Genomic DNA, 26,668 nt, shown 5'->3' with positions numbered 1-26,668 from the left:
GGATTCAGTTTGGCTGCACATACCAATACCACCCTAAATACCAATAGCTTCAAGAGGATGGAAGGGGATTCCTCTCTTGGAGGCAGGGATTCCTCTCTTGGAGGGCTAGAGTGGCAGCTCCAAGCTCACCAGAGAGCTGGCTGCTCGTATGCTGTAGCTCTGCCAAACTAACCTGCTACCTCATGGTCCAAAATGATTGCTCACAATTGGCAACACTTCCACAGTTTTGAGAAAATGTATCTTAAGAGCAGTTTTAATGACTCACCAGCGAGGTGGGGGTGGCCTTTGGGTTGGAATGTCACATCGTGCAGATTCTGTGGTGGGACCAGCTACCTGTCAGCTTTCCACACCCCTTCACCTAGCTACCTGCTGCTTAGGCCACTGAATGAGTTTGTACCTGTAGGGACTGATGGTAGAGGATGCCCAGGACAGAGAGTGGGCATCCTAGCTCCACAGCAGAAAATCTGGTTTCACATAGCTTGTGGATATGCACTGTGAACCCTGGGACAGTTTCTGCAGGGCTGTATCACTGGCTCAGAATATTTTTGGAGCTGGAAATCACTGTACCCCAACACCCACCAACCCTATAGGATTTCCCCCTCCACACAGGGGTGTGTGTATATATATATGTGTACAAGGTGGTGGAGAAGTTATGTTTACAGGGTGGAAGAGGCCAGACTGACAGGGGCCCTAAAGGTCCAGGCCCTCCTATTTTCCACATCCTAATTCACTAAGAGAGTTGACAAGTTTTGTACCCAGGAGGTACAGATCCTTAAGAGAGCAAGAGACCTGAGTTACTTCCCTGCTTTCTCTCTTTGCTTTGTCTGCTAGGAAGCTGCATCTATATTCCTGCCCGCCCCCCCAAAAATATTCCTTGCCTGGTTTTAATGGTTCTGGAATGAACACCCTCAGATATTTTCTGGAAGTTCTGTGGGATACTGAATAAACAAAAGAAGAGTATTATTGGGTAGAAGTTAAGGATCCGATCTTGGGAACCTGTGTGACTTTGGGCAAGTTACTTAGTCTCTCTGGGACTCAGTTTCCTCACCTAACAAGATGGGTGGGACCACAGGATTGTTCACAGAAAGTGGGGACTATCTGAGGCAGGTCATGTCATGTGCTTCACACAGTGCCTGGCACACAGGAGATACTGAGCTAGGTCTGAGCCTCCATTATCACTTGCTGGGCCTGTTGGCAGGAGCCTCCCTACTGTTCTTCCTGTTTTCGCCCTTGCCCTCTGCAATCTGTCATCCACAAAGCAGCCTGCAGGTCATCTTTTTATTTTTTTCTTCTTATTAAAAAAAATTTTATACATACACACGTCTAATTTTATTTTAATCATCATCAGTTACACAGCACTTGCTGTGTTCCAGGCATTGTTCTAAGCCATTTACAATTATCAGCTCATTTGTCACCACAGTCCTAACGAGGTAGGTGCTGTCATTATCCCCCATTTTATACATGAGGAAATTCAGCACAGAGGAGTTGAGTTCTGCCCTAGATTACACAGCTGGTAGGTGGGAGTTTGCAACCAGGCTGTCTCCATCACGTTTGTTTGTTTGTTTGGTTCTGTTTTCTCTCCTGCAGTATTCCCAATATCTAGAACACTACCTGGCATATGGGAGGTGCTTAAGCAAATTCCTGTGGAGCTCATGTCCTAGCGGTTCAAGACAGGCAATAAACAAGAGTCTAATCTACGTGTATTTTTAAAGTTAATATATAATGCTAGATTGCTTCAGACTGGTGTTTTAAAAATCTGATCCCCCTTAATGGCATCCCATTATGTCAGAATGAGACATGAGCTCTGTCCCTGGCAGAGGAGGCCCTACAGCATCTGGCACCCACTCACTTCTCCCTTGCCCACACCTTCTATATTCCCAACACACTGACACTGTTTCTGTTCCTCCAACGTGCCAAACCAGGTCCTACTTCAGGGCCTTTGTAACAGCCGCGCCCTCCACCACAAAGCTCTTTGCTTCAAATATTTGTGCGGCCGGCTCCTTTTGACCAGCGTAACTGTCACCCCCGACAAAAGGAGATCGTCCCTGCCCATCCTGAGACAACAACATTGTCAGTCACTACTTAACACATCCCCTTCATCCCGGTGTGTGTGTGTACTAGGTGGCCATTTATTTATTTTTCAGCTTCTTGTTTGTCTGCACACCGTCCTTCAAACGCTAGGCTGTAAACTCCCAGCCTTAGCCACTGGATGGAGCCAGTGACCTCTCCCTACCTCCTAGCCTTTGTGCATGCTGAGCAATTCCGCCACGCATCCCGACTTCCTATTCAATTACACCTGCAAACCCGATACTGCCCTCCAGGTTCAAGACATGAAATTCCTGCCTGCTAGCATTCTCCTTAATTGGGCCCTTCCCCTCCCTCCATAAGGAAACCGATCTTTGGAGTCTTAGGAATGACGGCCTCCGCAAATCAAAGTAAGCACCTGTTCTACACTGCCGCCCTCGAAGGGAAGAGACGCAGTGGGCGCGGCTATCGTTTCAGAGCAGTGACGTCACCGGAGCGGCCATCTCCCCTCTGCGCCTGCGCTGCAGCCCCGTCGCATTCGCGTCCGGCAGGCGGGAGGGGTCCCCATGTTGACTATTGGTGTACGCGGGCTCAAAGCCCCCACTGAGCGTGCGCACACCGGCCGCTACAGCCCTCTGGGCTGCGGAGCCGGAGTTGGTCCCAAAGCGGAAGTGCTTCTCGGGGCCAGTTTTCGTAACGGTCTCCTCTGCAGCGAGCACAAAATCTGTGTCGAGAGAGAGGTTGAGGGGGCGAGTAGTAGGGGTGATGGGCTGAGTGATGGGGAGTTCTGGGGGACGAATGAAGCGGGTTTTGGGGGGGTCACTGATGTGGGAGGTTGTGGGGTGGACCGAGAGGTCAGCGAATGAGGGTTTGTGGGCTCAATGGTAGACAAAGTTATGGGGCTAGTCGGGGTTGAATGGGGCATATTAAACGTTGACTTTTACACATTTTCCAGCACAGTGACCTGCGCTAAGGGTTCATACGCACCCCTCAAGCTCCTCCTTAGGCGCCCCCGCCTCTCCCTCTGTTCCTCTCCCCTTGCCCGAGCCCCGAGGTAGGGGCCTTGTGTGAATGCTCCAGCTGAAGTGAATCTGCACCCGAAGGCTTCCTTTTGGCTCCTGGGCAAGACGTCCCCAGTGAGGTGAGGAGAAGCAAGAAGAGGCACCAGAGAGAACTCACCTGATTAGGGGCCTCGCGCAGAGCCTGGGGCTTGGGAGGCGTGGGGCAGGGTCTGGTGTTGTGGGGTCTGGCGGGGTGGGGGTGGGGATGGGGCTTAAAACGCCTGGGAATAAGTGTTAAAGTTCAGTGGGGTTTTTTGGCATTTAACACGTAAGTAACACATTTGCATTATAGATTGATTAGAAAATAGAGAAGAAAATAAAAAAGAACTAATTTTAGCCCCCTCTGTTTAAATGTTCATTCTTTAGACACTTTTTAGTGTGTATAGGGATATGCATTTTTAAACATTTAACGTATGGTTTTAAAATGGGTTCCTGAAGTTTGATAACCTGCCTTTGTTTTCATTTAGAAGTTACTGCGATTCAGCTTAAAGATATATTCTGTAACATTTAAAAAACTTGTAATTTAGATATATGTACAGAAAATACACAGATAATAAGTGTACAGTACCATATAACATTATTTTCAGTAGCTACATAGAATTTAATCCCTTGTATTTCCTTATTAATCCCATATCATGGGTCATAGAGGATCATTTAAGTTTGGCATTGTTAAAGTCAATGCTGAGATGAAGGTACTTAAAGAGAAATTATGATACATTATTTCATTAAGGAAAATACCTAGAAATACAATTTCTGAGTCAGTACACAAGTATGTATAGAAGAAAACCTTTTGTGTTAGATGTTCACATGAGGAAAAGACTCAAGAATACACAAGTGGTTGTTAAAACCACATGGTCGCCCAAACTTCCACAGAGCAGCTTCATGTGAGGGGATTTTTAGGCCGATAATTCTGGGCACTGGAAGCCTGATGGGGTCTCTCATATGCTCTCCACTTCTCCACTCTTTTAGCTCAGGCTTCACACATCTCTGTCTTTTCCCAAGAAGAGCAGGAAATGGCCAAAGCCCAGGTAAGGATATTGTGTGTTCCTTCTTTTATTTTACCATGAATGTGATGAGCGATGTAGGAATCTCAGACATAAAAGAAAATTATTTATAAATAAGCATTAGAATCAGGGAAAATGAGACAGCAGCAAGGCCAGGTTAGAATGTAGACAAATGACTTAGGGCAACAGACAGTTACGCAGTACAATATTAGTTGAGTTGCAAATTTCTCTTTGAGCCTCTGGCGGCCAGAGGTAGTCTGGCTCACTTTACTCTTCAAGGAGAGAACACATCAAGCCCTCAGGGAAGATTTCCTGCAATTGCCTTTCAAGGCATTTCTTTGCTGAATCTTCGTGTGGATGGTGGAATTGCCGTCAATCACAACCTAATGATAAATGCAGTCTCTGGTTTCCTGCAGATATTCCTTATAGCATTCTTCAGTGAGCTGGAGACATAATATCTAGATGTAATTTGGGAATGAAATATCTTAGGGAATTTGTTTGTCTTCCAAATGATTTTGCTGAAGTAATTTTCTCAGTTGGACTTTTGATTCTCATTTGGCCAGGGACAAAGTCCTGTAGGCACCCACAGCCCACCATCTTTTTTCTTTCACTTAAATCTTTTTTATTTTTAAAATTAGTGTACTGTAAAATTGACTTTGTTGTTCGGGTCGATAAATGTTAACACCTATGTAGGTTGTTATAACTAATCTATGGGATAGAGAATAGTTTCATCCCGCCAAAGAGCTGCCTCATGCAACCCCTTTTAGTCATATCCTCCCCTCCCTGTAACCTCAGGCAACCACAGACCTGTCCTGTGTCACTAGAGTTTTATCTCTTCAGGAATGTCATATAAATGGTATCATACAGTATATAACTTTCCTTTTTTCAAATTGAACTTTCTTTTGCAACAATTGATTGACATGCAGTTGTAAAAATAATACAGAGAGATCTCATGTATCCTTTACCCAGTTTGCATCAATGGTAGCATCTTGCAAAATTATAGCACAATGTCACAACCAGGATATTCACATTGATATGGTTAAGACACAGTTCCATCACCACAAGGATCCCTTATGTTACCCTTTTATAGCCACCACAAGGATCCCTTATGTTACCCTTTTATAGCCACATCCATCCCTTTCCCCCCCTCACCCTATGCCTAGACTTCTAGCAGTTACTGATCTGTTCTCCATTTCTAGAATTTTTTCATTTCAAGAATGTGATATAAATCAAATCACATAGTCTGTAACCTTTTGAGATTGGATTTTTTTTCACTCAGTATGATTCCCTGGAGATTCAGCCAAGTTGTGTGTGTCCATAGTTCTTTGCTTTTTAGTGCTGAGTGGCATTCCATGATGTAGATGTACCACAGCTTATTTATCCATTCTCCTTTTGAAAGACATTTGAATTATTTTCAGTTTTTGGCAGTTGTGAGTGGAGCTACTTTAAACATTCATATACAGGTTTTTGTGTGAACATATGTTTTCATTTCTCTAGAGTAAATATTGGATTGCTGGGTCATGTGGTAAGTGTATGGCTTAACTTTTTAGGAATCTGCCAAATTGTTTTCTAGGATGGTTGAATTATTTTTCATTTCCACCAGTAATGTTTAAGAATTCCAATTGCTTCACATTTTTGCCAGCACTTGGTATTGTCAGTACAGTTGACATTTGAATAATGCTGGGGTTAGGGGCACTGACTCCCCTAGTAGTTGAAAATCCACCTACAATCGGCCCTCTGTATGTGTGTTTCCAACTAACTTGCAGATCGTGTAGTACTGTAGTATGCATTTATTGAAAAAAATCCACATATAAGTGGACCCATGCAGCTCAAACCCATGTTGTTCAAGGGTCAACTGCGTTTTTAATTTTACTCATTCTAGTGTGTAGTGTTATCTCATAATGGGTTTAATTTGCATTGCCCTAATGGCCAGTGATGTTGAATATCTTTATATATACTTATTTACTTTTTACATATCCTCTTTGGCAAAGTGTCCAATCAGGTCTTCTGCCCATTTTTAAATTGGATTGTTTGTTTTATCACTATTGAGGTTTTTAAAAATTAATTAATTAATTTATTTTTGGCTGTGTTGGGTCTTCGTTGCTGTGGGCGGGCTTTCTCTAGTTGTGGCGAGCGCGGGCTACTCTTTGTTGCGGTGTGCGGGCTTCTCATTGCAGTGGTTCTCTTGTTGCAGAGCACAGGCTCTAGGTGCGTGGCTTCAGTAGTTGTGGCACGTGGGCTCAGTAGTTGTGGCTCGAGGGCTGTAGAGTGCAGGCTCAGTAGTTGTGGCACACGGGCTTAGTTGCTCTGAGGCATGTGGGATCTTCCCGGACCAGGGCTCGAACCCGTGTCCCCTGCATTGGCAGGCGGATTCTTAACCTCTGCGCCACCAGGGAAGACCAATCACTACTGAGTTTTGAGAGTTCTTTATATATTCTGTGTACAAGTCCTGTGTCAGATCCATGGTTTGTAAATATTTTCTCCAAGTGTGTAGCTTGTCTTTTCATTTAATAGTGTTGTTCACAGAGCAATAAGTTTTAACTTTGAAAATGTCCAGTTTATAAACCATTTCCTTTATGGGTTGTGCTTTGGGTGTCAGGTCTAAGAACTCTTTGCCTAACACTAGGTGAAATGGAAAACCTCTAGTCTTCTACCTCCTATGTAGAGAAAAACCCAGTTCTTTCGTACTGTGTCACTCCTGTGAATCTTCCTTTACTCTCACACAGAACGCTTCACTTCTGATACTTCTGGTCACCAAATGTGTGGAGGTTTCCGCCCAGAACAAGCAATTCTCTGTGACACCAGCTGGGTGTTCTACAACTTAATTCTGACACTATCTACCTGGAGGTTGTGTCAGATCCCACAGGTTAAGGGCTCAGTTCCACAAGACTGCCCCCACCTCCCAACTTAAGATGCCAGTCAAAAGCCCAGTGCTTATCACTTGTGCTTCTGACCAACCAGCTATTGATTGGAGCTTCCAACGACCCCCTCTTTGAGTTCGACTAATTTGCTAGAGTGTCTCACAGAACTCAGGGAAACACGTTTCCCAGTTTATTAAAGGATATGATAAAGGATACAGATGAACATGCAGATGGAAGAGATGTGTAAGGGCAAAGTATATGGGAAGAGGCGTGGAGCTTCCATACCCTCTCTAGGTCCAGGTGTGTCACTCTCCTAGTACCTCCGTGTGTCTACCAATTCAGAAGCTCTCTGAACCCAGTCCTTTTGGGTTTTTATGGAGACTTCATTACATAGGCATGATTGATTAACTCATTGGCGTTGTTGTTATTTATTTATTTATTTATTTATTTGGCAATTGGCTTTTGATTCAACTTTCGGCCCCTCTCCCCTTCCCTGAGGTTGGGGGTCGGGACTAAAAGTTCCAACCTTCTAATCACGTGGTTGGTTCTCCTGTCAACCAGCTCCCCCTCCTTAGGTGGGGGTCCCAAAGTCATCTCATTAACATAACAAAAGACATCTTTATTGCTTTCCTCACTTAAGAAACTCCAAGGGTTTCAGGAGCTCTTTCTGCCAGAAATTGGGAGCTAAGACCAAAAATATGTTTCTTATTATAAATCACAATATCACCCTAGGTCATGAAGATTTTCTCCTATTCTATAAGTTTTACAGTTTTAGGTTTACATTTAGACCTAAGATCAATTTTTCATTAATTTTTATGTAAGGTGTAAGGATTAGGTTGTGGTTCATAATTTTGCAAATGGATTTCTATTTGTTCTAACCCCATTTGTTGAAAGGACCACCTTTTCTCCGTTGAATTGATATTATGGTTTGTCAAAAATCAGTTGGCCATATTTGTGGGGTCTATTTCTCCACTCTCTACTGTTCTATTGATCTGTGTATCTAACCCTCTGCCAGTACCACACTGTCTTCATTACTGCAGCTTTATGGTAAGTCTTGAAATCAGGTAGTATGACTTCTCCAACTTTATTCTACTTTTCCAAAAATTTTTGGCTATTCTTGTTCCTTTGCCTTTGTCATTATATATCAATTTTAGAATAATTTAATTAATTTTTTTTGGCTGTGTTGTGTCTTCGTTGCACGGGCTTTCTCTAGTTGCGGCGAGCAGGGGTTACTCTGTTGTGTGCGGGCTTCTCATTGTCCTGGCTTCTCTTGTTCCGGAGCACAGGCTCTAGGCGTGTGGGCTTCAGTAGTTGCAGCACGTGGGCTCAGTAGCTGCGGTGCACGGGCTCTAGGGTGTGCGGGCTTCAGTAGTTGTGGTACGTGGGCTCAGTAGTTGTGGCACACAGGCTTAGTTGCTCCGCGGCATGTGGGATCTTCCTGGACCAGGGCTTGAACCCGTGTCCCCTGCATTGGCAGGTGGATTCTTAACCTCTGCGCCATCAGGGAAATCCCCTTGCTAGGATTTTGATAGGAATTGAGTTAAACCTATAGATCAATTTGGGGAGAATTGACATCTTTATTATGTTGTGTCTTCCAGTCCAACACAGTATGTCTCTCCATTTATTTTGATCTTTTATTCATTTCATCATCATTTTGTAATTTTCAACATACAGAGCGTATACATTGTGTATTAGTCTGCTCAGGCTGCCATAAAACGCCACAGACTGAGTAGCTTAAACAACAGAAATTTATTTTCTCACAGTTCTGGAGGCTGGAAGTCCCAGATCAGGGTTGGTTTCTGGTGAGAACTTTCTTCCTTGTAGACGGCTGCCTTCTCACTGTCCTCACACAGTCTTTCCTTTGTGCATCTGCAGAGTGAGAGGGAGCTCTGGTGTTTCTTCCTATTTTTAGAAGGACTCCAGTCCTGTTGGATTAGACCCCACTCTTATGGCTTCATATAACCTTAATTACCTTCTTAAAGGCCCCACCTCCAAATACAGTCACATTGGGGGTTTGGGCATCAACTTAAGAATTTTAGGGGGGGGAAACAGTTCACTCCATAACAACATGGCATGTTTCATTTTTTAAGCCATTGTAAATGGTTTTGTTTTTAAAATTTCAGTTGCGAGTATTCATTGCCAGTATATAGAAATATGATTGATTTTTGTTTGTTGACCTTTGCTATGGTCTAGATGTTTGTGTGCCCCCAAAATTCACATGTTGGTATCCTAATGCCCAAGGTAAGTGATGGTGTTAGCAGGTGGGGCTTCCTCTTCTTATTTATTTATTTATATCAATAATACAGAATTTTTATTTTTATGGATTTAAATTTTTTTCAGTGGATTATAATCCATTACTGTCACTGTTTAGTTTGCTGCTCACTTGTCCCTGAGTTATCCAGTGGGAGTCCCTTTAAGCTGGCTTTTGTGTCCTTTTGTCACATCCTGATAATTTTCTGAGCACTTCCTTAGTTTCGACGTAATAAGATGTTCCAGCCTCCATCTTTTACTTTCCCTACCCCAGGCCTAGAATCAGCCATTTCTTCAAGGAGCACTGGTTCCTGTTAGTAAATAATTATTTATAGAAATCAAAATCTGGGTACTGGGTGTGCTCATTGCTGCTGGGCGTCATTACTTCTAGGCCCTTTCAGTGAACTCTGTGTGTGTGTCTCTATTTATATGTCTGTGTATGTATGTGTGTGTCTGTATACACACACACACACATCTTGAATTCATACAATATCCCAGGAATCTTCTTAGACCTCTCTCATTCCATATTTGCATCTGCCTTCACCAACAGTGAGAGCACTGGATCCTAGCATCAATATATTGACTCATTTGCTCAGTCTTACAATATACAGAAAGTAGAATCAGAATTCATGCACCCACATCTGTGAAAAATAAACCTATTGAGTACAGTACATGATTTGTTCGCATGCCTTTTTTATACTGAGGATATGTAATCAAAGTACTCTGTTTAGAAGTTACTTGAATTAATTTTTCCTTTTCCAATCTAGTGTGCTTATGTTATTTATTTGGTATACAGTTAAGTTCATTTTTTTCTGTTTGTATTCCATTTTAGATTTTCTTTCTTTCCATTTTTGTTGATTTAATTTTATTCTTTATATGTAAAATGTTAATATGATTTGAAGAGACAAAACCATACAGAAATATATACACATAGTTGTCACCTCTCCCCTGTACCTTCTACCCCATTCTCACTCTACCTTGGAGATAACCAATCTTGTTAGCCTCTGATTTATGCTTATAGTGTTTCTTTTCAAAAGAAGCAAATAAAGGTATATTTTAAAAATTTCCCCTTCCTTCAAAAAGGTAGTATACTTTATCTATAGAGTCTTTTGCACTTTGCTTTTATCCCTTAACAATATAACCTAGAAATTGCTCCATGTATGTTTATAAATATTGTCCTCATTCATTTTATTTTAATTGAGATATAATTGACATATGACATTATATTAGCTTCAGGTGTACAACACAATGATTTGATATTTCTGTATATTGCAAAATGATCACCACAATAAGTCTAGTTAACATCCATCATCACACAGTTACACGTTTTTTTCTTATGATGAGAAATTTTAAGATTTATTCTGTTAGCAACTTTTATATATACGATACAGTATTATTAACTATAGTCACCAGCTGTGCATTACATCCCCAGGACTTATTTATTTTATAACTGGAAGTTTGTACCTTTTGACCCCCTTTACCTATTTTGTCTACCCCCCCTCCCTACCACCTGGCTCTGGCAACCACCAATCTGTTCTTTGTATTTATGAGGGTTCTTTTGTTTGTTTGTTTAGATTTCACATATAGTGAGAACATACGGTGTTTATCTTTCTCTGACTTTCTTCACTTAGCATAATGCTCTAAAGGTCCATCCATGTTGTCACAAATGTAAAGATTTCCTTCTTTTTTATGACTGAATAATATTTCATTGTGTGTGTGTGTGTGTGTGTGTGTGTTTCTATGTATCACATTTTCTTTTGTTTTTGTTTTTTTTTGGCGGTACGCGGGCTGCTCACTGTTGTGGTCTCTCCCGTTGCGGAGCACAGGCTCTGGATGCACAGGCTCAGCGGCCATGGTTCACGGGCCCAGCCGCTCCGTGGCATGTGGGATCTTCCCAGACCGGGGCAGGAACCCGTGTCCCCTGCATCAGCAGGTGGACTCTCAACCACTGCACCACCAGGGAAGCCCTATTTTTAATTTTTTCAAGAACCTCTATACTGTTTTCCCTAATGGCTGTACCAATTTACATTCTCACTAACAGTGCACAAGGATTCCCTTTTCTCCACATCCTTGCTGACACTTGCTATTGCTTGTCTCTTTGATAATGGCCATTCTGACAGGTGTGAGATGATAGCTCATTGTAGTTTTGATTTGCATTTCTCTGATGATTAATGATGTTGAGCATTCTTTCATGTGTTTGTTGGCAATCTGTGTATCTTCCTTGGAGAAATGTCTATTTAGGTCTTCTGCCCAATTTTGGATTCGGTTGTTTGTTTTTTTTGATATTGAGCTGCATGAGCTGCTTGTAAATCTTGGAGATTAATCTTTCGTCAGTTGCTTCATTTGCAAATATTTTCTTCCATTCTGAGGGTTGTCTTTTGGGCTTGTTTATGGTTTCCTTTGCTGTGTAAAAGCTTTGAAGTTTCATTAGGTCCCATTTGTTTATTTTTCTTTTTATTTCCGTTTCTCTAAGAGGTGGGTCAAAAAGGATCTTGCTGTGATTTGTCATAAGAGTGTTCTGCCTTTGTTTTCTTCTAAGACTTTGATAGTTTCTGGCCTTACATTTAGGTCTTTAATCCATTTTGAGCTTATTTTTGTGTACACTGTTAGGGAGTGTTCTAACCTCATACTTTTACAGGTACTTGTCCAGTTTTCCCAGCACCACTTATTGAAGAGGCTGTCTTTTCTCCACTGTATATTCTTGCCTCCTTTATCAAAGATAAGGTGACCATATGTGCGTGGGTTTATCTCTGGGCTTTCTATCCTGTTCCGTTGATCTATATTTCTGTTTCTGTGCGAGGACCATACTGTCTTGATTACTGTAGCTTTCTAGTATAGTCTGAAGTCAGGGAGCCTGATTCCTCCAGCTCCATTTATCGTTCTCAAGATTCCTTTGGCTATTCGGGGTCTTTTGTGTTTCCATACAAATTGTGAAATTTTTTGTTCTAGTTCTGTGAAAAATGCCAGTGGTAGTTTGATAGGGATTGCATTGAATCTGTAGATTGCTTTGGGTAGTAGAGTCATTTTCACAATGTTGATTCTTCCAATCCAAGAACATGGTATATCTCTCCATCTATTTGTATCATCTTTAATTTCTTTCATCAGTGTCTTATAATTTTCTGCATACAGGTCTTTTGTCTCCTTATGTAGGTTTATTCCTAGATATTTTATTCTTTTTGTTGCAATAGTAAATGGGAATGTTTTCTTAATTTCAATTTCAGATTTTTCATCATTAGTGTATAGGAATGCCAGGGATTTCTGTGCATTAATTTTGTATCTGCTACTTCACCAGATTCATTGATTAGCTCTAGTAGTTTTCTGGTAGCATCTTTAGTATTCTCTATGTATAGTATCATGTCATCTGCAAACAGTGACAGCTTTACTTCTTCTTTTCTGATTTGGATTCATTTTATTTCTTTTTCTTCTCTGATTGCTGTGGCTAAAACTTCCAAAATTATGTTGAATAAGTGGTAAGAGTGGGCAACCTTGTCTTGTTCCTGATCTTAGTGGAAATGGTTTGAGCTTTTCACTATTGAGGATGATGTTGGCTGTGGGTTTGTCATATATGGCCTTTACTATGTTGAGGAAAGTTCCCTCTATGCCTACTTTCTGCAGTGTTTTTATCATAAATGGGTGTTGAATTTTGTCGAAAGCTTTGTCTGTATCTGTTGAGATGATCACATGGTTTTTCTCCTTCAATTTGTTAATATGGTGTATCACATTGATTGATTTGCGTATATTGAAGAATCCTTGCATTCCTGGAATAAACCCCATTTGATCATGGTGTATGATCCTCTTAATGTGCTGTTGGATTCTGTTTGCTAGTATTTTGTTGAGGATTTTTGCATCTATGTTCATCAGTGATATTGGCCTGTAGTTTTCTTTCTTTGCGACATCCTTGTCTGGTTTTGGTATCAGGTGGCCTCGTAGAATGAGTTTGGGAGTGTTCCTCCCTCTGCTATATTTCGGAAGAGCTTGAGAAGGATAGGTGTTAGCTTTTCTCTAAATGTTTGATAGAATTCGCCTGTGAAGCCATCTGGTCCTGGGCTTTTGTTTGTTGGATGATTTTTAATCACAGTTTCAATTTCAGTGTTTGTGACTGGTCTGTTCATATTTTCTATTTCTTCCTGATTCAGTCTTGGCAGGTTGTGCATTTCTAAGAATTTGTCCATTTCGTCCAGGTTGTCCATTTTATTGGCATAGAGTTGCTTGTAGTAATCTCTCATGATCTTTTGTATTTCTGCAGTGTCAGTTGTTACATCTCCTTTTTCATTTCTAATTCTATTGATTTGAGTCTTCTCCCTTTTTTTCTTGATGAGTCTGGCTAACGGTTTATCAATTTTGTTTCTCTTCTCAAAGAACCAGCTTTTAGTTTTATTGATCTTTGCTATCGTTTCCTTCATTTCTTTTTCATTTATTTCTGATCTGACCTTTATGATTTCTTTCCTTCTGCTAACTTTGGGGTTTTTTTGTTCTTCTTTCTCTAATTGCTTTAGGTGCAAGTTTAGGTTGTTTATTCGAGATGTTTCCTGTTTCTTAAGGTAGGATTCTATTGGTATAAACTTCCCTCTTAGAACTGCTTTTGCTGCATCCCATAGGTTTTGGGTCGTCGTGTCTCCATTGGCATTTGTTTCTAGGTATTTTTTGATTTCCTCTTTGATTTCTTCAGTGATCACTCCGTTATGAAGTAGTGTATTGTTTAGCCTCCATGTGTTTATATTTTTTACAGATCTTTTCCTGTAATTGATATCTAGTCTCATAACATTGTGGTCGGAAAAGATACTTGATACAATTTCAATTTTCTTAAGTTTACCAAGCCTTGATTTGTGACCCAAGATATGATCTATCCTGGAGAATGTTCCATGAGCACTTGAGAAAAATGTGTATTCTGTTGTTTTTGGATGGAATGTCTTATAAATATCAATTAAGTCCATCTTGTTTAATGTATCACTTAAAGCTTGTGTTTCCTTATTTATTTTCATTTTGGGTCCATTGGTGAAAGTTGGGTGTTAATGTCCCCTACTATGAATGTGTTACTGTCGATTTCCCCTTTTATGGCTGTTAGTATTTGCCTTATGTATTGAGGTGCTCCTATGCTGGGTGCATAAATATTTACAATTTTTATATCTTCTTTGTGGATCGACCCCTTGATCATTATGTAGTGTCCTCCTTTGTCTCTTGTAATATTCCTTATTTTAAAGTCTATTTTGTCTTATATGAGAATTGCTACTCCAGCTTTCTTTTGATTTCCATTTGCATGGAATATCTTTTTCCATCCCCTCACTTTCAGTCTGTATGTGTCTCTAGGTCTGATGTCGGTCTCTTGTAGACAGCATATATATGGGTCTTGTTTTTGTATCCATCAGCCAATCTGTGTCTTTTGGTGGGAGCATTTAATCCATTTAAATTTAAAGTAATTATCAGTATGTATGTTCCTATTCCCATTTTCTTAGTTGTTTTGGGTTTGTTATTGTAGGTCTTTTCCTTCTCTTGTGTTTCCTGCCTAGAGAAGTTCCTTTAGCATTTGTTGTAAAGCTGGTTTGGTGGTGCTGTACTCCCTTAGCTTTTGCTTGTCTGTAAAGGTTTTGATTTCTCCATCAAATCTGAATGAGATCCTTGCTGGGTAGAGTAATCTTGGTTGTAGGTTTTTCTCCTTCATCACTTGAAATATGTCCTGCCAGTCCCTTCTGGCTTGCAGAGTTTCTGCTGAAAGATCAGCTGTTAACCTTATGGGGATTCCCTTGTGTGTTATTTGTTGTATTTCCCTTGCTGCTTTTAATATGTTTTCTTTGTATTTAATTTTTGACAGTTTGATTAATATGTGCCTTGGTGTGTTTCTCCTTGGATTTATCCTGTATGGGACTCTCTGTGCTTCCTGGACTTGATTAACTATTTCCTTTCCCATATTAGGGAAGTTTTCAACTATAATCTCTTCAAATATTTTCTCAGTCCCTTTCTTTTTCTCTTCTTCTTCTGGGACCCCTATAATTCGAATGTTGGTGCATTCAGTGTTGTCCCAGAGGTCTCTGAGACTGTCCTCAGTTCTTTTCATTGTTTTTTCTTTATTCTGCTCTGCAGTAGTTATTTCCACTATTTTATCTTCCAGCTTACTTATCCGTTCTTCTGCCTCAGTTATTCTGCTATTGATCCCATCTAGAGTATTTTTTTTTTTTTGCGGTACGCGGGCCTCTCACTGTTGTGGCCTCTCCTGTTGCGGAGCACAGGCTCCAGACGTGAAGGCTCAGCGTCCATGGCTCATGGGCCCAGCCGCTCTGCGGCATGTGGGATCTTCCCAGACCAGGGCACAAACCCGTGTCCCCTGCATCAGCAGGTGGACTCTCAACCACTGCGCCACCAGGGAAGCCCTAGAGTATTTTTAATTTCATTTATTGTTTTGTTCATCGTTGCTTGTTTCCTCTTTAGTTCTTCTAGGGCCTTGTTAATTGTTTCTTGTATTTTCTCTATTCTATTTCCAAGACTTTGGATCATCTTTACTATTGTTATTCTGAATTCTTCTTCAGGCAGACTGCCTATTTCCTCTTCTTTTTTTAAGTCATGTGGGTTTTTATCTTGCTCCTTCATGTGCTGTGTGTTTTTCTGTCTTCTCATTTTGCTTATCTTACTGTGTTTGGGGTCTCCTTTTTGCAGGCTGCAGTTTCGTAGTTCCCTTTGTTTTTGGTGTCTGTCCCCAGTGGCTAAGGTTGGTTCAGTGGGTTGTGTAGGCTTCCTGGTGGAGGGGACTAGCGCCTGTGTTCTGGTGGATGAGGCGGGATCTTGTCTTTCTGGTGGGCAGGTCCACGTCTGGCGGTGTGTTTTGGGGTGTCTGTGGCCTTATTATGATTTTAGGCAGCCTCCCTGCTAATGGGTGGGGTTGTGTTCCTGTCTTGCTAGTTGTTTGGAATAGGGTGTCCAGCACTGTAGCTTGCTGGTCGTTGAGTGAAGCTGGGTGTTGGTGTTGAGCTGGAGATCTCTGGGAGATTTTCACTGTTTGATATTACATGGAGCTGGGAGGTCTCTTGTGGACAAGTGTCCTGAAGTTGGCTCTCCCACCTCAGAGGCAGAGCACTGACTCCTGGTTGCAGCATCAAGAGCCATTCATACACACGGCTCAGAATAAAAGGGAGAAAAAGTAGAAAGAAAGAAAAAAAAGAAAAGAAAGAAAAGGAAGGAAGGAAGGAAGAAAAAAAGAGAAAGAGGATAAAATAAAATAAAGTAAGATAAAATAAAATAAAGTTATTAAAATAAAAGATAATTATTAAGAAAAAAATATTTTTAAGTAAAAAAAAAAACAGAAAACGGATGGACAGAACCCTAGGACAAATGGTGAAAGCAAAGCTATACAGACGAAATCTCACACAGAAGCATATACATACAGACTCACAAAAAGAGGAAAAGGGGAAAAAATAATATATCTTGCTCTCAAAGTCCACCTCCTCAGTTTGGGATGATTCGTTGTCTATTCATGTATTCCACAGATGCAGGGTACATCAAGTTGATTGTGGAGATTTAATCCACTGCTCCTGAGGCTGCTGGGAGAAATTTCCCTTTCTCTTCTTTGTTCGCTCAGCTCCCGGGGCTCTGCTTTGGATTTGGCCCTGCCTCTGCATATAGGTCGCCGGAGGGCGTCTGTTCTTCGCTCAGACAGGACGGCGTTAAAGGTGCCGCTGATTCAGAGGCTCTGGCTCACTCAGGCCGTGGGGAGGGAGGGGCACGGATGCAGGGCAACCCTGTGATGGCAGAGGCCGGCCTGACGTTGCACCAGCCTGAGGCGCTCCATGCGTTCTCCCGGGGACGTTGTCCCTGGATCACGGGACCCTGGCAGTGGCGAGCTGCACAGGCTCCCGTGAGGGGAGGTGGGGATAGTGACCTGTGCGTGCACACAGGCTTCTTGGTGGCAGCAGCAGTGGCCTTAGCGTCTCATGCCCGTCTCTGGGGTCTGTGCTTATAGCCGCGGCCTGCGCCCGTCTCTGGAGGTCCTTTAAACGGTGCTCTGAATCTCCTCTTCTCACGCACCAGGAAACAAAGAGGGAAGAAAAAGTTTCTTGCCTCTTCGGCAGGTCCAGACCTTTTCCCGGACTCCCTCCCGGCTAGCCGTGGTGCACTAACCCCTTCAGGCTGTATTCGCGACACCAACCCCAGTCCTCTCCCTGGGATCCGACCTCTGAAGCCCAAGCCTCAGCTCCCAGCCCCCGTCTGCCCCGGCGGGTGAGCAGAGATGGCTCTTGGGCTGGTGAGTGCCAGTTGGCACCGCTCCTCTGTGCGGGAATCTCTCCGCTTTGCCCTCCGCACCCCTGTGGCTGCGATCTCGTCTGTGGCTCCGAAGCTCCCCACTTCGCCACCCGCAGTCTGCCTGTGAAGGGCCTTCGTAGTGTGTGGAAAACTTTCCTCCTTCATAGCTCCCTCCCACTGGTGTGGGCCCCGTCCCTATTCTTTTGTCTCTGTTTATTCTTTTTTCTTTTGCCCTACCCAGGTATGTGGGGAGTTTCTTGCCTTTTGGGAGGTCTGAGGTCTTCTGCCAGAGTTCAGTAGGTGTACTGTAGGAGTTGTTCCACGTGTAGATGTATTTCTGGTGTATCTGTGGGGAGGAAGGTGATCTCCGCATCTTACTCTTCCGCCATCTTCCTAGCCTCCTTATCACATTTTCTTAATCCATTGATCCATCCATGGACACTTAGGTTGAGTCCTTGTCTTGGCTATTGGAAATAATGCTGCAGTGAACATGAAGGTGCAAATATCTTTTCCAGTCAGTGTTTTTGTTTCCTTTTGAATAAATATCCAGAAGTGGAATTGCTGGATCATATGGTATTTCTATTTTTAATTTTTTTTTTTTTGTGGTACGCGGGCCTCTCACTGTTGTGGCCTCTCCCATTGTGCAGCACAGCCTCCGGACACACAGGCTTAGTGGCCATGGCTCATGGGCCTAGCCGCTCCATGGCATGTGGTATCCCTCTGGGCCGGGGCATGAACCCGTGTCCCCTGCATCGGCAGGCAGACTCTCAACCACTGCGCCAGCAGGGAAGCCCTATTTTTAATTTTTTGAAGGACCTCTATACTGTTTTCCCTAATGGCTGCACCAATTTACATTCTCACTAACAGTGCACAAGGATTCCCTTTTCTCCACATCCTTGCTGACACTTGCTATTGCTTGTCTCTTTGATAATGGCCATTCTGACCGGTGTGAGATGATAGGTCATTGTAGTTTTGATTTGCATTTCTCTGATGATTAGTGCATCTTCTAATGTGCCTGTTGGCCATCTGTATGTATTCTTTGGAAAAATGTCTATTCGGGTCCTCTGCTTTTTTTTTTTTTTTTTTGCGGTACGCGGGCATCTCACTGTTGTGGCCTCTCCTGTTGTGGAGCACAGGCTCCAGACGTGCAGGCTCAGCGGCCATGGCTCACGGGCCCAGCCGCTCTGCGGCATGTGGGATCTTCCCAGACCGGGGCACGAACCCATGTCCCCTGCATCGGCAGGCGGACTCTCAACCACTGTGCCACCAGGGAAACCCCCTCTGCTTATTTTTTAATTGGGTTGTTTGTTTTTTTGATACTGAGTTGTGTGAGTTTTTTATATATTTTGGATATTAACCCCTTATCAATTATATGATTTGCAGATGTTTTCTCCTATCTGGTAGGTTGCCTTTTCATTTTGTTGATGGATTCCTTTGGTGTACTGAAGCTCTTTTTTTTTTAATGTAGTCCTATTTGTTGACTTTTGCTTTTGTTGCCTTGCTTTTAGTGTCAAATCCAAAAAAATCATTACCGAGACCAGTGTCAAGGAGCTTACTACCTATGTTTTATTCTAGGAATTTTATGGTTTGGGGTCTTATGTTCAAGTCTTTAATCCATTTTGAGTTAATTTTTGCACATAGTATAAGATAGTGCTCCAGTTTCATTCTTTTGCATGTGGCTGTCCAGTTTTCCCAACACAGTTTATTTTAGAATTTATTGAAGAGGCTGTCTTTTCCCCATTGTATAGTCTTGGCTCCTTTGTCATAAATTAATTGACCATTTATGCATGGGATTATTTCTGGGCCTTCTATTCTGTTCCATTGATCTATGTTCTGTTTTTATGCAAGTATCATACTATTTTGATTACTATAGCTTTGTAATATAGTTTGAAATTAGGGTGTGTGATGCTGCCAGCTTTGTTGTCCTTTCTCAAGATTGCTTTGTCTATTCAGGGTCTTTTGTGATTTCATACAAACTTTGGATTGTTCTGTTTATGTGACTCGTTCATTTTTATAGCTGTATAGTATTCTATTAGTGGATGTACCAGTTTGTTCAACCATTCTCCTATGTACCTGTGAATTTTGGTTGTTTGAGTATTTTGTAATTAAGAATAATGCTGGGGGTTCCCTGGTGGCGCAGTGGTTGAGAGTCTGCCTGCCGATGCAGGGAACACGGGTTCATGCCCCGGTCCGGGAAGATCCCACATGCCACGGAGTGGCTGGGCCCGTGAGCTATGACCGCTGAGCCTGTGCGTCTGGAGCCTGTGCTCCACAATGGGAGAGGGCCACAACAGTGAGAGGCCCGCGTACCACAACAACAACAAAAAAAAGAATAATGCTGAAATGAAATATATTGTGCATATGTTGTTTCCTTTTTGTGCAAGTATATCTTCTATGTAAATTCCTACAAGTGGCATTGATGGGTCAAAGGGTAAACACAATTTATTAGATATTGCTAAATTCCCTTCCATAAGGGTTGTACTGTTTAACATTCCCACCAACAATGTGTGATAGTACCTGTTTCTCTATGGCTGTACCAACAGAGTATATTGTCTGGCTTTTAAGTTTTTCTAATCTGCTAGGTAAGAAATGGTATGTCTGTATAGTTTTTTTTTTTTTTCTGTATAGTTTTAATTAGCATTACTATTATTATGAGTAAAGTTGAATGTAATTTCATATATTTAAGAACCATTTACAGGAGTTCCCTGGCGATCCAGTGGTTAGGACTCGGCGCTTTCACTGCCATGGCCCCAGGTTCAGTTCCTAGTTGGGGAACTAAGATCCTGCAAGCTCATAGTGCAGCCAAAAAATAAATAAAATATCTATAAGAGCCATTTTTATATCTCTTGTTAATTGTCTTATGTTTTTTGTCTCATTTTCTATCACATATTTGTTCTTCTTTTCCCTTTGATTTTTAAGAGTTCTTTATATATTAAGGATATTAATCTTTATCTGTGATATATGTTACAGCAATCTTTATTTGTGATATATGTTGCAACAGATTTCCCCCACTGGTTTGTCATTTGTCTTTGGACTTACCAAAGTGTTTTTATATTTTTGTGGTTGTATTTATTAATCTTTTATTACATCTGAATTTTTATTCATAGTTAGAAAGTCTTTCCCTCCATTCAGGTTATATGGACATTCACCCATGCTTTCTTCTAGTACTTTGTTTGGTTTCCGTTTTTTACATTTAGCCCCCGATCCATTTGGTGTTTATACTTGTGTATGTAATGAGGTATGGATCCAATTTAGCCTTTCCCAAATTGCTTTCCAGTTGACCCAGCACCATTTATTAAAAAGTGGGTCTTTCACCCTGTGCTTGAAGAGAATGCCTGTATCAGAGTATCTTCTGGTATTTGGTAGGGCTACTCCCTTCCTCACAGTTTTTCTTTTCCAGACTTTTCTAGCTATTGTTGCACATTTATTTTTTGATATGATCTTTAGTACTACCTTGTTTAGTACCATTAAAAGGCTTGTTTTTTAAATTGGGATCACATTAAATTTATAAAATAACTTAGGGATAACTACATGTTTGTGACTTTCTATCATTCTATGAAGAGTTGGACAACTCTGAAGTTAGAGGGAACTGTCCCAATAAGAGACCACCCTCACTTCTGACACCAATTACAAGTTTGGGGGTCCCCAAGGTCACCCTTAGGTTTGACAATTCACTGGAGGGACTCACAGAACTCACTGAAAACTGTTATTCTCATGGTTATGGCTTTTTACAGGGGAAGGATACAGATTGGAACCTGCCAAGGGAAGAAGTACATAGGGCAGAGCCCCAGAAAGTACCAAACATGGAGTTTCCATTTTTCTCTCCCCATGGAGTCAGGGTGCATGACTTTGTGTGGTTGGCATTGATGTGTGATAGTACACATGGAGTTCTGTCAACCAGGGAAGCTCTTGTGATCCTTGGTGTTCAGAGTTTTTTGTTTGTTTGTAAACATTTACTTATTTATTTATTTTGGCTGCACCAGGTCTTAGTTGTGGCACTCGGGATCTTCACTGCCGCATGCAGGATCTTTTAGTTGCAGCCTGCAGGATCTTTAGTTGCGGCATGTGGGATCTAGTTTCAAGACCAGGGATCAAACCTGGGTCCCCTGCATTGGGAGCGTGGAGTCTTAGCCATTGGACCACCAGGGAAGTCCCCCAGAGTTTTTAATTAGGGCTTCATTTTATAGGCATGATTGTCCATGTGGCTGCTGTCTGTCTCCAGCCCCTCTGGGAGTGACCCAAAGCCCCCACCCTAAATCATGTGGTTGATCTTTCTGGTGTGGCCAGCCCCCACCTAAACTTACATCGTTATGCTATTCATGGTGACTCAAGGCCCCTATGTAAAACTAACTTCCTTCCTTCCTTCCTTCCTTCCTTCCTTCCTTCCCTTCCTCCCTCCTTCCCTCCCTCTCTCTCTCTCTCTCTCCCTCCCTCCCTCCCTCCCTTCCTTCCTATCTGGTTATTTTAAGGAAATTACCATTTATTCTAATCTTTACTGTTTTTTTTTTTTTAAGTGGGATTGGGTATTGAATTCTGTTTCAATATTTTTATATCAGCATTTCTTATATTAATTATATTAATCATGTAAGTTTTCTCTTTAGGTCTGTTTAATGGTGATTTATGTTAATGAATCTTCTAATATTGAACTATCATTGTATGCCTGGAATAAATTTTAATTGGTCATGTGGATCTATTCCTTTTGCTTATACAGTTGACCCTTGGACAACATGGGTTTGAACTGTTTGAGTCCACTTATATGTGGATGTTTTTCAATAGTAAATACTTCAGTACTACACAGTCCATGTTTGGTGAATCCACAGATGTGGAAAACCACTGATATGGAGGGCTGACTATAAGTTATACATAGATTAACCCCCATGTTGTTCAAGGGTTAACTGTATTTTATTTAGGATTTTTTTGCACTGTTGTTCATAAGTGAGATTAGTCTGCATTTTCCTATTTTGTACAACCTTAAATGAGTTTATGTGTCAAATTTATACTCAGTTCTTGTACAAATTTGGAAGCTTTTCATTTTTCTATGCTCAGGAAGAATTAGAGCAGTTAGAGTCTTCTAAGGTCTCTTGTGAGCATGAGTCTTATCCTGGGCATATGTGTGGCTTTCTACATTCCCCTGTACATGGGTGCTTTTGAATGTCCTAATTTCCCAAAGAATCCCCCCAGTATTTCCCCTCAGGCCTTAGGCAGTCTGTTGTCTGTCTGGACTGTAATCTTTTGCCCCAGGCATCTCTGGGTTGTTAGTTTGCCTTGCAGCCTTTAAGAGCAATGCCTACTGCTTTCTGGCCTGAGTTCAGAGTTAGGTGAGACAGAGAGGAGCACCTTGCATCAGTCTTTCTGGTAGCCCCAGACAGGTTAGAACAGACACACACTAATTTGTGAATAAGGTCTGCTCTGCTTCCTTTAGAATTAGGGGTTGGGGGTCCCACATGGGGAGCATTGGCTGCTGCTGCTTCAAGACTGCTGTCTCTTAGGAGAGGAGCAAGTAAAGATGCCATGAAGTCTTCCTGATGTCTTTTTTTTTTTTTTTGGCGGTACGCGGGCCTCTCACTGCTGTGGCCTCTCCCGTTGCGGAGCACAGGCTCAGCGGCCATGGCTCACAGGCCCAGCTGCTCCGCGGCACGTGGGATCCTCCCGGACTGGGGCACGAACCTGCGTCCCCTGCATCGGCAGGTGGACGCTCAACCACTGCGCCACCAGGGAAGCCCTCCTGATGTCTTTTAAGTTGCCTTTTTCTTGATTCCATGTGGTTACTGCAAACCTTTGTTTTCCAGAGTTTTGACAAAGTTGGTTCTGACACTTTTTTGCTTGTTTTTTAATTTTCATTTTGGGTGGTAGTGGGAGAGAAGCTAAGGGCTGGGAGCTGCCCACTCTGTCATTTTGCTAATGCCATTGTGGGGTGAATTTCTTATCACCTGAAATATTTTCTCATTTTCTGTTGTTCTCAAAGAAGCTTTGAATGGATGCACACTGTTTTCATCTTTTTAAGGACTGTTGGAGGTTGTGGTGACTTGCACGATTCTTGGCTCAAGAGCCCCCTCTTTTGCCAGTGAGGCAAACTACAGTTCCCTTAATGGAGACTTTCTTTTGGCACTGTGGAGGGGCCCCTTGTGTGTGCTCTGACTTGTTTTAGTTTGTTTAGGTCATTTTTTGTCTCACATGACTTTCAGTTTCCCCCTCTAGCTTTTCCCCTTTACAACCCAGTCTCCACATGGTTCTTCCTCATTCCTTTTTATCATCTGCTCCCTTGGAGGTGATGCTTTTTTGTGACTGCCACCTTGGGTCCCATATACCGTTCTTATAGCTGGTGCTGTGATTGATCTAGCCCACTTTTCAGTGTTTTTCTACTTATGGTAGATTTTCTCTTTCTAAGCTTTGATTTCAGCTCATTCTTAGGTTCTCTGCTCCCCTCTCTGTTCTCTTGACTGTTTTCTTCATACCCTTCTCACACTCCAGAAAGGTTTGTGGCAGTAAATTTGAAAGCCAGCTGAGCTGGAATTTGGTATTTGTTTTTCAATTATAGGTAATTAGAAATGTGTATAGTACTCTCTATTTTCTATTATAAGTTATACTGAAGGTATAGGTTATGTGTAGTTTTATTTGTTCTTCATATTGATCTGTATAGTTGTTTGGAGGATATGTGAAGAGATTTGGATTTAACTACTTCACCTTTAACAGGTGAAGTTATTCTAAATTACCTGGAGGATCCTTAATTTTTTTAATAAAAAATTAAGGTATAATCTGTATACAGTAAAATAGGCCTTCAGTGTACAGTTCTGCATCTTTTGGCAAACTCTGCAAGTTTTGACACTGCCACAATGAAGATGTAGAACAGTTCTGTCGCCTCCCAATACAGTTGACCCTTGGACAACTCGGGGGTTAGTGGTTCCAGCTCCCTGCACAGTTGAAAATTTACGTATAACTTTGGACTCCGTCAAAATGTAACTGCTAATAGCCTAGTGTTGACCAAAAGCTTTACCAATAACATAAACAGTCTATTAACACATATTTTGTATGTTATATGTATTAAATACTGTATTCTTACAATAAAGTAAGCTAGAGATAAGGAAATGTCATTAAGAAAATCATAAGGAAGAGAAAATACATGTTCAGTACTGCACTGTATTTGTCGATACTTAAGTTTGTGTCGTCTGTTTACAAGATGAATCACGTCTGTCAGTACCTACATTAATATTGTCTTATATGATACAAAATACTGTAGATGTTATACAGATTATTAACACGATATCAACAATGAAAAGATAATATGAAAAAGAAATTCATATTTATTTACAGTTATAACGATTTATACATTGATAACGAAGAAGCAGCAATATGATTGCTTTATGGTAGCATAGTGTAGTCGATATGATTGCTTCATGGTAGCTTAGCCTATACACTAATGAATGGTTATATAATTTTATGGCATACAGTATTACAGTCATATTCATAATACAGTATTGGAAACATTGTTATATTTTTTAAAAACCCACTTACCTGTGATGATAGGCTGATAAGCAGTTTCTCCAATTATGAGAGAGAAGGGCATACTGTACGGTAATAAAATTCTTTGAAAGCAAAGTTATAAAATAGTAGGAAAACTAACACATTATTAATTTTATATAAATATCACCATATGCCTATGTAAGGATAGAATAGTATCTACGTATATTTTATGCTTTCATGACATTCCTAAATTTTTCTTAATATTTTCAATATTTCTAGGCTATGCAATTCATCTGTGAGTTTTTTCAAATTGTTGCAAGTCTCCAAAAATTTTTCCAATATATTTACTGAAAGAAATCTGCATATAAGTGGACCCATGTAGTTCAAATCTGTGTTGTCAGATTGTCAATCTGTGTTGTCAAGGGTCAACTGTATTTCCCCTTTGTAGTCAACCCCTGGCCGCACCCTGGCCCCTTGTAATCACTGATATATTTTTGGTCTCTATAGTTTTGCCTTTCCCATGTTATATAAATGGAATAATACAGTGTGTAGCTTGTTGAGTCTGGCTTCTTTCACTTAGGGTAATACATTTGAGGTTCACCCATGTTGTTGCATGTATCATTAGTTCTTTCAGTTTTCTTGTTGAGTAGTATTACATTGTATAGATTACAGTTTGTTTTTCACTCACGGGTTGAAAAACATTTGGGTTGTTTCCATATTTTGGTGATTACAAATATACCTGCTATATAAATGTTCATGTACAGGTTTTTGGGTTTACATAAGTTTTCTTTCCACTTGGGTAAATATACCTGTGAGTGGGATTGCAGGTCCTATGGGAGTATATGCTTAACTTCATAAGACACTAGAAAACTGTTCCAAAGTGGCTGTTCCATTTGCATCCCTATCTATGATAAATGAGACTTCCAGTTGTTCCACATCACCAGCACTTGGCATTGTCAGTTTCTTTTCCCATTCTGATACGTATGTAGTGGTAGCTCATTGTGGTTTTGATTTGTAGTTTCCTCATGGCTAATGATGTTGAGCATCTTTGTATGTGCTTATTTCCCATTTATATATCTTTGGTAAAGTATGTCTCTTTTGCTTTTTTTTTTCAGTTTTGAGAGTTCTTAGTTCTTATGTATTCTCAATACATCTTCTTTGTCGGGTATATGATTTGTAAATATTTTCTCCTGTTCCATGGCTTTTTATTCTTTTAACAGTGTCTTTTGAATTTTGGTGTCACATCAAAGAAATACTTGGTAAACCTAAGGTTAAAAAGATTTTCTCTTATATTTTCTTCTAAAAATTTTATAGGTTTAGATTTTACATGTAGGTCTGTGATCCATTTTGAGTTAATTTTTATATATGTTGGAGGTATGGATTGAAGTTCTTTTTTTATTTTTATTTTTTGGCATCTGGATATCCAATTGTTCCAACACCATTTGTTGAAATGGGAACTCCCATTTTCCATCAAAGTGCCTTTGCATTTGTCAAAAATAATTTTAAGTATAAAGATATAAAGTACCTTTAATTATAACATACATGAAGTACAGTTTATAAGTGTACAGCTTGATGAATTATCACAAAGTGGACACACTGTGGAGCCACCCCCAGGTCAAGATGAAGATTATAACATAAATCACGACCTAAATCCCCCTTCATGCCCTCTTTCAATCAATATCAGCCTCAAAGGTAATCACTCTCCTAACTTCTGACATCATGGATTAGGCTTGCCTGTTCTCTTACTGTATATAAATAGAATTATGCAGTATGTGCT

The 26,668-nt window shown here is 41.1% G+C and overlaps 1 protein-coding gene across 5 annotated transcripts in view; it reads left to right on the top strand.

Moving 5' to 3' along the window:
* The first annotated feature begins 2,581 nt into the window (after window positions 1–2,581).
* The window catches only part of LOC116747928 (zinc finger protein 182), a 33,725-nt gene continuing 9,638 nt past the window's right edge, over window positions 2,582–26,668 (top strand). For 4 of the 5 annotated variants that reach the window (XM_032620604.1, XM_032620603.1, XM_032620602.1 and 1 more), the window contains exons 1-3: window positions 2,582–2,765; window positions 2,981–3,166; window positions 4,056–4,114. In XM_032620604.1, the coding sequence (XP_032476495.1) occupies window positions 4,100–4,114 (15 nt within the window). In that variant the 5' untranslated portion in view covers window positions 2,582–2,765; window positions 2,981–3,166; window positions 4,056–4,099. Of the gene's footprint in view, window positions 2,766–2,980; window positions 3,167–4,055; window positions 4,115–21,877; window positions 21,889–26,668 lie in introns of those variants that run through there. The other variant, XM_032620607.1, reaches the window with a different exon arrangement.

Source organism: Phocoena sinus, chromosome X (genome assembly GCF_008692025.1).
Source record: "Phocoena sinus isolate mPhoSin1 chromosome X, mPhoSin1.pri, whole genome shotgun sequence".
NCBI lineage: Eukaryota > Metazoa > Chordata > Mammalia > Artiodactyla > Phocoenidae > Phocoena > Phocoena sinus.
This window is presented reverse-complemented; position numbering and strand designations above follow the sequence as displayed.